Here is a 13,160-nt window from a genome sequence, read left to right on the forward strand (position 1 = left end):
ATCCTTCGTATATCGTATTATTGAGCAGTTATTTATTAATTGATTATGGAGATATATAAAAAAGGCTTCCAACGCCCACTTATACACTTGTACATTATACTTATAATCTTATTTAAAATCAATGCAATCATACGATTTTATTATGACATAATTATTATAGAACACGAGCAGAAAAAAGTAAACATATAACACACAACTTTAAAATACACTTTATTGAACATTCAAATATAACATAACATGCAAATAATCATAATTATGTACTACAAATACATATGCACTACTTATTTTCAATATCGTGCGTAGGGTTCTCCTGGACACATCTTACTTTATCAAGTAATCGCTCATTTTCTTCCTTCAAAGCAGTAATCACTCCATCCTTTTCCTGTAAAAAAGTAATAATGCGGATATTAACTTTTTTGACCAGAAAAAAAATGGTACCTACATAGATATACGCGTAATCAATAGTCCAAAGTCCGATTACGAACTTATTTGCAGATATGATTGATATGTAGCTGTAACTAGCTACATCCGCTCGGTTTCACTCGCTCTGCTCGGCTCCTTTTAATCGTAGTGTGATATGTTATAAGCCTTTTATAACCTTCTTTAAGGCCTCGGCCTCGAATTTTGCGGGCAGCGGGGCGGCGGCGGCGGCGGCGCGGGAGCGGGGCGGCGGCGGCGGACCCGTTCTCGAAACTAGCGGGCAGATCGCGCGGCACTACAGCGGTGTAGTGTTGTGTTCGTGGTTGTGTTGTCGAGATATTTGTTTTTATTAGCGAACGAAATCTTTTTGATTCAAATTTATTCCTAACGCTCGATTTACTGTGGGCAAAAGAAGAAGACCTACTATAGGGCAAGGAAAATAAATGGCGAGTTTTATCGAAATTATGAAGAACAGAGACAAAATCCCGACAAATTCTACGACTACACTAGAATGAGTGTAGAAACTTTTGACTATATTCTTGAAACTATCAAGAGTGATTTCAGTTTTTGCTTTAGTCTTCAATATTCAGTTCGTTTTTTATTTCTTCCCATAATTGGTTAATTTTTCTTCTATTTTTATGGTTCACATCTTTGCTGTTCCGTATGGGTGTCCTCTCAAAGATTGCCGAAATCATTTGCTCTTGCACGTCCGAGGACATTTTGATACGTCACAAAAAAAATGTAGGTACACAACACTATACTACAATGCAGACGCGCAACGCGGGCGGTCACCGCTTGACTGGAGTGCACCGCTCGTTGCCCGCTCCCGCGCCGCTCCGCCGCCGCTGTTTTCGAAAACCGGTCCATTTGATTATACGCATAAGATCCTGCCGCTGCCGCGCCGCCGCCGCCGCCGCCCCGCTGCCCGCAAAATTCGAGGCCGAGGCCTAATAAATGGACTATCCAACACAAAAATACATTTTCAAATCATACTAGTAATTCTAGAGATTAACGCGTTCAGTTTTATAATAAGTAAAAGATATGTAATCTATATTGTTAAGTAACAATTATCTAATTTGGCACAAATAAAATCGTCTTTTGCAAAATATAACTCGATACGTAATATATACCTACTATAAGTTATGTTCACAGAACAACTCTTGATATTTACACCAGTATCAATGTTGATGATGTGCAGAAGACTACATGAACTCGACTCACCATGATAAAAAAAAACAGTAGGTAATAAGATTACCTAGTATTAAATTAAATGTACGACAGTTACATTTAATTAAAAATGTAACTGTTGTGTGTGTGTTTAGGGTACGATGGGTCTGACATGGTCTTTGTGTGACCAAGAGACCCTAAATTAATAAAGATAATAAAAAATAATAAAATACGTCTACAGTTAAACTAAAGGCCTCTTTAGAGGCGTTTTACCATCGCAGCTGGGTCACCGAAAGGATGCTATTAGCCGTCTCTTGGAGACAGTTTTAAGACATACCAACTATCACTTCTACAGTCTATTTACCTCAATCTTCTGCTTGAATTTCTCATCAAGCTTCTCCCTGTCCTCAGCGACTTGTTTAAGCTTGGCCCGCGCGGTAGCAGGCGGTATGTACCTCGCAGACAGGCCCAAAATGGATTCCATTTGGAAGCACCTAGTACGAGTCGTTTTCAACTCGGTTCGCAGACTGTTTATTTCAGTGAGCAATGTGCAGTTTTCCTAGAAGAAAGTGTAACATAAATAAATACTTCTGCTTTTTAAATGGCTGCTTATTAACCTTACTTTTTAAAGCCATGCTTGTATAACTATAGACATGTGAAAAATGACTATAGTTCTTTCCTACCCTTATGTAACAAAAGCGTTAGTTTGTTTATGTATTGTAGGTATACATACTCATATACAGGGTGTAAGCGGAACGCTCCCAAACGTCGCAAACAGGTGATGGTAAAAAACGTGTATTATTTTAAAAAAAATAAAGAATTCAATGTTTATTTTAAGTAATAATAGTTGTAATATAATGCTGAATGTTAATATAGCATGAATAATACAAACACAAAAACGATTAAAATTATAAAAACATAAACAATTTGTGGCGTTTTTCGGGAGCGTTCCGCTTACACCCTGTATGTGTGTACCTACATAAAATATAATTAATACACAGCAAGGAAAAGTTTGTATCCTCTCAAGAATCTTGGCAAATAGCTAGGATTCAGTGAGATTTTTCAATCATCATAGGACTTGTAACAACTTACGTCCATAATCTTGCCAATGTCGCTCTTAGAACCACCTAGAGCCTTAGCGAGCTGGCGCTTCAAGCCAGCCACCTGCTTCTCCAAGTGATCTCGCTGGCGATTGAACTCGCGAACCGCCTCGTCATCCGCAATGCGACTTCGTACGAAATCAATGTCCTCTACGTATTTGTGAAATAATGTCTATGTAATGTAAAAAAGAAAGAATTTTTAATAGTTATTACTACTTATTCTTCTTCATTCTTACTTATTCTTCACTTGTTAAAGTGCTACATATACTCAAATGACTATCCTTTTGTCCTAAACTAGGTCCTAGGTCCTATATTAACTTTGTTTATTTTTTTTTAAACCTAACTATATGTCATCTTACAGCAAATTCCACTACAATACCATAATATGTTAACATTTAAGTATAAATACTTTTAATTGACATAAATTGTATAAAAGGGTAGATTTACGGCGCATTCCAATAAACTACGGATAGTTAAATTTGCTTACGAGCCGTAGAATTTTGACATAAGCTCCATACAAAATGTGTCAAAATTCTACGGCTCGTAAGCAAATTTAACGATCCGTAGTTTATTGGAATGCGCCGTTAATCTATTTGATAATGCTAATTCTAAGTACCATTACCTACGTTGTAGAATAGGAATTTGTCCAGTCATAATTTAAAGTGTCGACTAGTCTAAAACCTGAAATGACACCTAGACATAATTCAAGTTACGCCATCAGTCAGACATGCGTTATTATTTGCAAATCATATTACACGACTAACACCTCTGCATTGCGCCAACGCTAATATTACCGGCATTTTAGCGAACCTACTTATTTCTATAACCGCATTATACCTGTATTACACACGCTAATTTCTATAAAAAATATTCGAGTAGGTACATATTAATATTTATGTATAAATAAGTAGGTACTTTTTAATATTCATACTCACTTTCACAGCCAACTTTAATTTATTAGGATCTTGGAATTCTGCTGTCATATTGTGTAGATCAATCTTAATTTTCTTCAGAGTATTTTTTAATGTCAAGTTTCTATCTGCTTCAGCCAAGAAATCCTTTTTAGCTGAGCCCAATTTTTCATTGAGCTGTTGAATTTTAAGCTCTGTAATGATAAAAAATAAAGATCAATAATTATAAAGTAAATACAAAGAGGAGATGTCATAACTGAATTTCCTTTTAACGTAATGCGTGTGGCACATAAAATGGGGAGCGCGTGTCGTTACAAATCTCAATTTTCTATCTAGCGGTCCCATACTACAATTACTTTGCCAATTTTCCACATTTTAATGTTGTACCACTTTCTGAGCACTTATAACCTATCTACACCGTTTTTCTTATAATATCATTGTTTTTTTGTGTCACAGTGCATAATCACATTATGACAGCTCCTCTTTGGACTTGCTTCATGGGTTTAATAAATAATTAGGTAAATATTACGTTATTTTATAACTATCTACAGCGGTTTGCATATCTAGTATCTACATTTGAGTATTGGTACAGGCATTAGCACTACACAATCATTTTCTGACGTGACTGTAAACAAAGTAGGTGCGAAAATTAATGCATTACTGTGAATACTTGATGTCGACTAGGTGTAATATCCTACGATCTACGTAATAGGCGAAAAATTACAACTGAAATAGAATCGACAACAATATTTTACCGCGGATCGCTTTTTTCTTAAGAAGAGTTTCCAATGAAACTTCCAACTCGAGTATGCGGATTTTTTTCGCCTTTATTTCGCGTTCTAACGGGTCTATCTGTTATACAAAGATTATATTTTTAAAATGGTTCACAGCTGTAACTTCTTTCCTATTTAATAATGAGTGGAAAATACTGAAACAAGCCTACTTTGTGAACTGTCATTTTATCCTACAATTTCATACCAAGTTCATGTTTCGAGTTTAGCAGTTTTAATTCTTCGTTTTCCATATCATCAATTTGATGAGTTAATTCTTGTATTTGCGCCTCTTTTGGCGCAATCTACATGAGTAAAGTTATCAGCATCGAGAAATTAATAATTTTAACGTTATTAAGGTACATTTCAAAATGAATTCTATGTAAGTAGAAGTTAAATATAAATCCTTTTGCTCACCTGATTTTTCAGCTCAGTGATCTTGAAGTTCAATACAAACTTATACTTCTCAAGTTCTTGTTTCTTTCGTTTTAATTCGTAAATTCTCTTTTCTTTGTCTTGTATCGAGTTGTCTCTCTCTCCAATTTCTTTCTTCAAATCAGCGACATCTCTTTCAAGAGTTGAAATTACTTTTTGAAACTGTTTGTGTTCAGCTGCAAATGGTAAAATAGTTAGATACGATAACATTAAATGAAATGTTTTATTTATAACTAATTTAGTAGCATTTGTACCTTTTAGTTGTGATATTTGATGTTTAAATTCGTCAATATCTTTATGAGCACTTATCAATTTCTTCTTCATAAGCCCAGTTTCTCCCTTGAGTCTCACGTTAGCATCCTTCTCTTCCTTTAGCTGTACTTCGTATGCTGTGCGAATCTCAATAATTTCACGGTCAGCGTCTTCTTCGATAGACGTTTTAATTGTTTCATGTTCTCGTTTCTCCATATCTGCTTGTTCTTGTAACTGAAATTATGCAAACAACAAATTAAAGTTCCAGAATCTAGATACTTACCAACAAAAGTATTGCTTGCATAAACTCTAGTTAAATCTATTTGGTTACAAAATATCTGTTAGCACAATAATTACAAATTAATAAATCAATTTCAAACGATTTGTGACTTTGTAATTATTGTCAATTAGTTTCAGTTTCGCGTACTTACCTCTTGCAACATGAGCTCTTTCTCCTCCAACTTTGCCTCGAACTTATTGTTCATTTCTCTGAGAGCTAGACGTTTACTTTCAGCTAGTTCTTCAAGCCTTTGCTCGTAATCTTTCCGCATTCTCGCCGTCTTGTCTTCAAGGCTCTGTAGATAGAAAGTATCTTGTTAATGAAATGATTATATCGTGCTTATTTGCCAGATCTTACAGTATATCATTTTGAAGAATTCTGAACAGTTCTATCGACATACTTGTATTTTCACGCTCTAGCATAACAGACGGATGGAAGCTACATCTTTGCTTACCCTTTTGAGGAAATAGACAAATGACTATAACATGATCATTGTAAACAATCATACCTGGTATCTGTCATATTCGCTAATGAGTCTGACATTGAAGTCTGCTTCTAAAGCTTGCAACGTCCTCTCATGGCCTGACCGCAACTTCGCGATATCTTGTTGAATCATGCCTATTTCGTGAGTGTGTTCGTTTTCCATTTGCTGTAATGGTGAATTAAAACGTTAATTCAGTATGAATAATCAATTATTTTGTTACGGTTTAGCTGGAATGAAACGGCCACCTCATTCTTTTCCTTAAGTTCCTCGATAGCTGCGCAGTAGCCTTCGTGAACTTCCTTCAGTTTTTCTGCTTGCGTCGCTTCAGCTTGGCGCAGCTGATACGTGTGCTCCGTTTCGAGTTCACTCATTCGCGTACTCAATAACTAAACAAAGAAATTCAATCAATTAGTACCTAACACTCACACAAAATTTTTCGCTTTCAATTTTGCCACTTACTTATACCATTTTATTAACTCAAAATGAATTCGCGATAAGTGGTCTTAATTCATTATCGATACCTACTGCGCCCTATTTACATACAAAGGCTTTGTCTGTAGTTCTTATGAATAAGCAAGCATCAAAATACGTATGAACACTGAGTTGTGTGTCACGTTTGAATTATATTGTTTCTTCCAAATCTATTTAACTCGTACTTACATTGATATTGTTTATTTTCTCCTGTAGATCTCTCTTGCTAATTAATATTTCTTTTGAGTATGCAAAGTCCTTGTCTAGAGCAATAGCTCTACCATCAGCGTTAGTCAGTCTCCATAAGCATATCGAAGCATCTTCGGCGACGGAAACCAAAGTTTGATCGTCATATGAAAGTGCTATACAGGTTATTTTCGTGTTGTGCATGTGAAACTCGTTAAAAATAGGTTTATCTAGCAATGGTAGCTGTATGGAGGTGATGCCACCGAGGCCCCCACTGATGAACAGCATCAAGTCTGACCGCGACAGTACCACGGTGTCAAGTGGAGCGCCAATCAGCCCCATGTTTCTTCTAATAGTGTTAGCACCAATTTCTTTAATTTCGCCGTCTGATCCAACAGCGTAAGTTGTTTTACCGCTCCTGTTAAACCAAGCTGGTTATAATTTATTATTTGTTTCTGCTTTTGTATTCTGATTGTAAAGTTTCTTACCCATTTACGGCACATCCATAAAATTGGTTAGTTTTTAATATAATTTCTCCGACTCTTTGTCCAGTGACCATGCTCCATTCGTACACTGCGCCCTCGGAGCCACATGATATCATTGTTAAATCATTCGCTGACCATGCTAGACACGTAATCTACGAATGAGATTAAGCCAAATAAGTCTTTATTCTTTTAACATGAAATAATTAATCGTTGAAAAAAATAGGTCTATCTAACCCTTCCATTATGTCCTTTCAAATTGAAAACATTCATAAAAGACACCGAAGAAAACACTTGTATGACTTGACCGTTGACGGCGGCAAATATCTGTCCGTTCGTACTAAACTTGGCTTGTTTACAATTCCTTATGGGAAACTCTCTCATCACTTCAAAGTCATCTATCAATACCACCATGAAACGAAGTTTATCCGAGAAACCAACTATAGCAAACAGACCTGAAAATAGTTAATAGTGAATAACGTCATCTAATTAAAATTCTAACTGCATAATACCTCGATACGTAGTAGTATCAATTAACTGGTAATAATAATAAACATTGATATATGGTATCGGTAATTACTACGCATTAATTTTTCCTTGAAAATAACGCATCTTGATCTTACCAGTTGGATGTAAGGATACGCAATGGATTTCCTCCTGATACAACTTTATCAACTCTACGTCATCGGTCATGTAGTTCCAAATTCTTATGCTCTTGTCCAATTCTCCTGACGTCATAAATATTGGCTTCCAAGCGCACATGGACAATGAGTTTATCCGACCAAAATGCATCGCTGGTCCGAGTTCTATGAATGGTATTTCTGGATTCTGAAAGACATTGGAAAACCAGTATGAGTAACTTGCCTAAATCTAAAAATATTGTAGATTTTTGAAAAGCTTTTGGATCAAAAAACTCAAGGTCATATCAGGTGATGGGTTTACCTGCAACATATGCTGTCCAAACAACTTGACATAGTACAGCTGTTTCCTCAATGTTGTGATAAGCAGATTTTCTTGATTGGGATCAATCGTAATGTGTTGTATTTCGTCGAGCTGAGACCACAGCGGGTGTTCTCGAGTATGTCTATATGTTTTTAGACATAGGTTTAATAAATTAGATTATATAAAATCGAATCGAAATTAAAGTCAATGTTATGAAAAAGCCTCTAGATACGCACTTATAAGACTTTTTAGAAATTCTAAAAACGTTTCTCTTTCTCCAATGATGAAGCGTCTCCTTTTCAAACATGTGGACGTAGCCTGGGCCGCAGCCGAAAACAAATCCTATAAAAACATCCAATGCCATTAAAGGATTAAAAAGATATACCCAGAAGTATTGAAGAAACAAATTATTTTTTTTCTAAATATTACCTTTGGCAAAGTTTACAAAGCATGTTACGGGATAGCTTTCTTCTTCATCCTTGTCAGTACTACTAGCAGAGTCTTGCTTACTTGAAGTGCTCACTTTATCTTCTTGTTGCTCTTGTCTAAAGGAACGAACATATAAAACTAGAATAGGTATTCAATCCAGATAAATTCACGAGTGCGTTTTCTTATTGCTTTCAATTCTTTTTTATGGGACAAGCCCGCCACAACCTCCCATACCGCTGCAACTCCTGTAAGCCAGGATCTACAGTAGATACAAACATGAAAACACCGAAACACTGAAGTCCGGCGCGTCCCAGGGAAATGAATGACTGTCTTGGATCCCACAACGAAACAAATCAGAAGATGTTATTAGAGGAGAAGAAAAAGAAAACGATATGCTTTCAATTCTTACTTACTCTGCTTCTACCTTCTTTAGCGACATCTCCGTAACTTCAGATGCTCGAAATATGCAGTTCTGTCTGAGTTCACCGTTTTCTACCATCATGATCATTCCGTGTTCAGTCCCGAACATGATGCGGTCCGGCGTCAACCACATGCAGCTAGTTATGTTGATCTACTCGCAGGTGGAACAAACCAATTATGTTATTTACTAGCTCCGTAATATCAATGATATAATGCTCTGTAATGGAAGACGTTACTAAACACAAATTGTAGTAGTAAATATGAGAAGAGATCTTATCTTACGTTTTCAGCCTTGCACCATCCCCATTGTCTCCAAACTGTTTCGGAAACGTTCATTATTCGGAACGTGTATGGGCCAGTTATGACTACTAAAGTAGCATCCGTGGGGTTACATTGCACCTGATGAAATAAGGTTAGAAATAAATATGTTTCAATTTAACAAAGGCAATAAAGTTAAAAAAAAAATTCTTACGCTCGAAACAATGCCTTGACCGCTAGGATTTTGCGCTTTAGCGTGGCTCTCAACCTTACCCTTGTCCCAGTTGTAATAATACAAGTACCAGTCTGGTTCTCCCGTAATAGCTACGAGGTATTTTGAGTCGTAGGTAAACTGTACACACGCAAATTCTCTCGCTTGCGAGTTCTCGAAGGGAACGGTCAAAATCTTTCGACGTTTGTACGTGGTTAGGTCGTAAATTGTGATTATAGGTTTTTGGCCTTCCTCGGCTATCTCGTTCAAAGCGAGCCATCGTCTGAAATGCGGACAATACAATTATAAAGATGGATATTACTATCAGCATTTCAATATGTATAAAGTGTGTCCAAACATTTTTAGCCCTTACCTATTTGGCGCAAGAACTAAAGACTTGATAGGTTTATGTTTATCTTGGAGTCTAATGAACTTCTGTTTCTTCTGGAGATGGTTGTGAATTACGATGACTCCACCAGCAGGGTACAAAATCTCAGATTCAGTCAAATAATGGGCATTGTACCTGTGCATCAAAACAGTGATAGGTATTTTCTTGGTTCTTAGATTATAGGTAGAATCAATGCATCCTCATTAACCTAGCCGTTATTAACATGGTAGTGTTACCAGTCAGAGGACATAAGTCCCCTACTTATGTCCTCTGACAATCTATTGTTAGTTACCTTGAATAGTAAATTACTTGCAAATAAATAAACACAGTTATATCGTGTACTAACACAAAATTATTGTCAATAAACCACAATTTAAGTATTTTAGTACTTACTGAATATCTGTACTCAGTCCGTAAAATATACGAGCCGAAATATTAGGCGGTGATGCAGTTGCCATGGCTATTCGTGTTGATAACTAAATAATACAATAATTCTACTACAAGCAATTAATTATTTAATATGAAACTTCTCATACAAAGAATCTGTCCTTCCTTCAGATAAACACGTCAAACAATAACAGTTGCCATAGATACAGGAAATAGGGAAACTATTTGGTCGAAATTACGGGATCACGAATCCATCACGGTACAAAATTGATTCCGTCCGTCCACGCCACGGCATTGGAAGTTGGCCCACACACCTATATTTTTTTATACGAGGAAGTAGCTAATCTAGTTCGTAATGCTCTGTAACTCCTAGAAGATGATCCATAAAGTACATAATAAACATTAAAATCTTGTCCGTCCATAAGTTTAAATATAGCAACAAAAAAGGACATCAAAGAGCGAATGTCTAGTGGATGTGTACAAAGAAATACAGGCGGCGTTGCTCATTTACGTACAAAAGAGACTGCGCATTCACCATTTAACAGAGGTCCGTCTGATTGGACCTCAATGTCGCTTGTAGTGGCGCATCCTCTGTGCAATTTCCGAGATAAGTCGCTGCTTCCTCTGCCCGCCGCTGCCAATACAAATCATATTTACACGTGCCATCATATTTTGTCATTACATCTACACGACCATCCTCCATCTCATGCAAATAGCGCTGTAACTATAAAATATTCGTAATTTTAGTATTTTTGCACGCAACCAGCATTCAGGTAAAGATCGACTGAAGGTTGCATTCAACATTAGCGTGGGTAACACTGAATGCAAACTGAAATTAGGTAGGTACTTAAACAGACAAAGATTATTATTTTATGACAAACCACAAAGAGAAACCAGTACAAAGTAATGAACATTGAGAATTATGAGACATGAATTTTGAAGACAATAAAATAAACTAAGTACCTAATGGATAAGTCGGAATGGTGACAATGATGAGGAATACAGTCACAATTTATGCTACATCTACTTTAATGTATAAATATATTGTAAATTCAATATCAAGAAATAATCTGTTCGAGCTGTTCGTCGTTGAACAAGAAAGAAGAGAAAAGAAATTAATAGAAAGCACGCATCACCTCACAGTGGCTTCTTATATTTTTACTTTTACGACAAACTGTGAATAGTGAGAGTAGAATTTAAAAGCCATTACACCCAAAATCGAAACTAGAATTTGTTGTACCAAATCGCATGGGTCACGAACAGCTCAATGCGAAAAACTTTCATACACAGTTCTCTAAGAATCAACCACAATAAAGTTCGCAATATGTATTGTTCGGCACACTTCTTCGGCTGCTGATTTCGCGGTCCGATTTTCATTACCGACTTTGCAAGAATTACATGTCAAACTCCATAAAAACTTTCTCTCTTGAGTCTTTTATGAGCGTCTTCAATTATTTCGGTTAGTTAGATAAGTCATAATTATTTTTGCCTGTTTCTAGTAAAGCCTTAGGATTTTTTAATGGGGGAAAATTCAATGACTTCTCCCGCCTAGGGCGAGGCTAGACGGAGTGCCAGACTCTTACTGACTTAAAACCACCCCGTTCCTCCTGCTTTTTGAGCTGGAGCCCCAGTAAGCCCACTAGGCATCAGCCCTACTGGGCCCCATCTGCGGTACTAGCAAATTTAGTCATAGAAATATTTACCTTGTAGGTACTACCAGTTACCGAATAGGGGAAAATAAAGAGAAAAAACAAGGAAAAGCTACTTTAATTTCAATGAAAACAGGAGAATAATGGTATTGGTTACCTAAAAATAGTATCGAAATGACGCATTTTTGAAGTAGTCGATAAATATGACAGCCAGAAAATGCTAATGTAACAAAGACGAAGAAGAATTTACTGATTTTCGGTATGTATCTACCGAATTCTGAGACAATAAGCAAAAAGCATCCCGATAATCAAATTACGATGCCAACATCAGTTTGGGAAGTCCCCATTGTAAAGGAATGTAAGCAATCACCCGCAGACCGCAAACTGGATCACCTACTGATGCAGTTTTATGTGCATAAAACCGCAATTTTATAGAGCTCCATCGTATTGCCTAGAAAGTGGGCACTTAGATAACTGTTTGTTAACGAGTGACCTAGTCAATTAGTTAGCGATATTGGTCACGATGATGCAATAACAACAAGCCAATTAGATATTTCCTAATGGAATACTGCATATTTGAGAATTAGATCAATAGACGAGGCTCAAAGCAGGAGAAGGAACCGGGTGGTTTATAGTCGGTATGAGTATGATACTCCCTCCCACCTAACTCATGGCGGGAGGAGTCATTCGATGATTATGTCCCCTTAAAACAATCTTATTTCCTTAATTTTAGCTATCTACACGAAACTGCGGCCTGCTATGTGTAATCTTTATTACCCTTGACAAACGGCACAATTGAACGCTAAAACGTGTGGACGCAATTATATAAATAGACCTGTTTTTAAACTGTTCACGTCTGATGAAAGAGCGATATTTTAATCGGTTCCTATGCATAAAGGAATTACAATATTTTCCTGTACCTTTTGTTCAAAGTGCAAGCATTACTACAAACTACAAAGAACAAAAGCGAATGATGACTAACTCGCTTTATGTTTATTGCAGGCACTAAGCCAATTCTGTAACATTTTACTTCGTCCATCGACTACAGGAGATCGATACTAGATACAAAAATAATGAATAACTTAATACGAACTCTGCAGGCGATCGTGGCAACTAATAGATATGAAAATATTAGAAACCTACCGCTAGAAATAGAAACTTCAATTTGAAAAACCATTCGTGTTAATACTCTTGAAATTAATCATCTATTGCAAGAAGCAGTAATAATAAATCGAACGCTTCAATCAGCCATTGAGGCCGTAGCATTAAATATATTAGCGTGAAAATTTTACCCCCGTCCAAACGCTAGCCTAGTTGGGCTTTATACCAAAGAAAAGAAATAATTCATAAATAACTGTAGACCTATGTATAGTGTAACACCTTTTCGTCGTCGTGGAGTCGATCAATACCACGAAGCCAGGTCATTTGTGGTGGTATTTTAGTTGTGGTGGCCCGTGGCCCCTATGTTCGCGTGCGCGGTTCAAATCAGCCATCTTTCTCTGAAATAACCACGGCACA

The 13,160-nt window shown here is 36.7% G+C and overlaps 1 protein-coding gene across 3 annotated transcripts; it reads right to left on the reverse strand.

Moving 5' to 3' along the window:
- Window positions 1–180: 180 nt before the first annotated feature.
- LOC118272838 (cilia- and flagella-associated protein 57) lies at window positions 181–11,024 on the reverse strand. Of its 3 annotated transcripts, none has more exons than XM_035589545.2 (22): window positions 10,000–11,024; window positions 9,592–9,741; window positions 9,222–9,501; window positions 9,032–9,148; window positions 8,743–8,900; window positions 8,330–8,445; window positions 8,137–8,242; window positions 7,901–8,042; window positions 7,582–7,786; window positions 7,196–7,413; window positions 6,965–7,113; window positions 6,480–6,894; window positions 6,065–6,205; window positions 5,844–5,984; window positions 5,487–5,630; window positions 5,058–5,289; window positions 4,786–4,979; window positions 4,354–4,450; window positions 3,623–3,792; window positions 2,680–2,859; window positions 1,952–2,146; window positions 181–382 (listed from the first exon to the last, which is right to left on the reverse strand). In XM_035589545.2, the coding sequence occupies exons 1-22, from the start codon at window positions 10,062–10,064 to the stop codon at window positions 278–280; spliced, it is 3,720 nt and encodes a 1,239-aa protein (XP_035445438.1). In that variant the 5' UTR covers window positions 10,065–11,024; the 3' UTR covers window positions 181–277. The 3 variants fall into 3 exon arrangements, 2 of the variants coding, with proteins under 2 accessions (XP_035445438.1, XP_035445447.1); XM_035589554.2 differs by lacking the exon at window positions 4,354–4,450 and adding an exon at window positions 4,577–4,673; XR_004783390.2 differs by lacking the exons at window positions 181–382; window positions 1,952–2,146; window positions 4,354–4,450 and having other exon boundaries at window positions 2,717–2,859.
- Window positions 11,025–13,160: the final 2,136 nt, after the last annotated feature.

The sequence above is a fragment of the Spodoptera frugiperda genome, chromosome 15 (genome assembly GCF_023101765.2).
Source record: "Spodoptera frugiperda isolate SF20-4 chromosome 15, AGI-APGP_CSIRO_Sfru_2.0, whole genome shotgun sequence".
In the NCBI taxonomy this organism is placed as follows: domain Eukaryota; kingdom Metazoa; phylum Arthropoda; class Insecta; order Lepidoptera; family Noctuidae; genus Spodoptera; species Spodoptera frugiperda.

Coding starts and splice junctions, on each gene's coding strand:
- LOC118272838 (XM_035589545.2), bottom strand. CDS start 10,064: ATGGCAACTGCATCACCGCCTAATATTTCGGCTCGTATATTTTACGGA. Junction 8,446..8,742: donor CTAAAGAAGGTAGAAGCAGA/GTAAGTAAGAAT, acceptor TCGTTCCTTTAG/ACAAGAGCAACAAGAAGATA. Junction 7,787..7,900: donor TTGGACAGCATATGTTGCAG/GTAAACCCATCA, acceptor AATGTCTTTCAG/AATCCAGAAATACCATTCAT.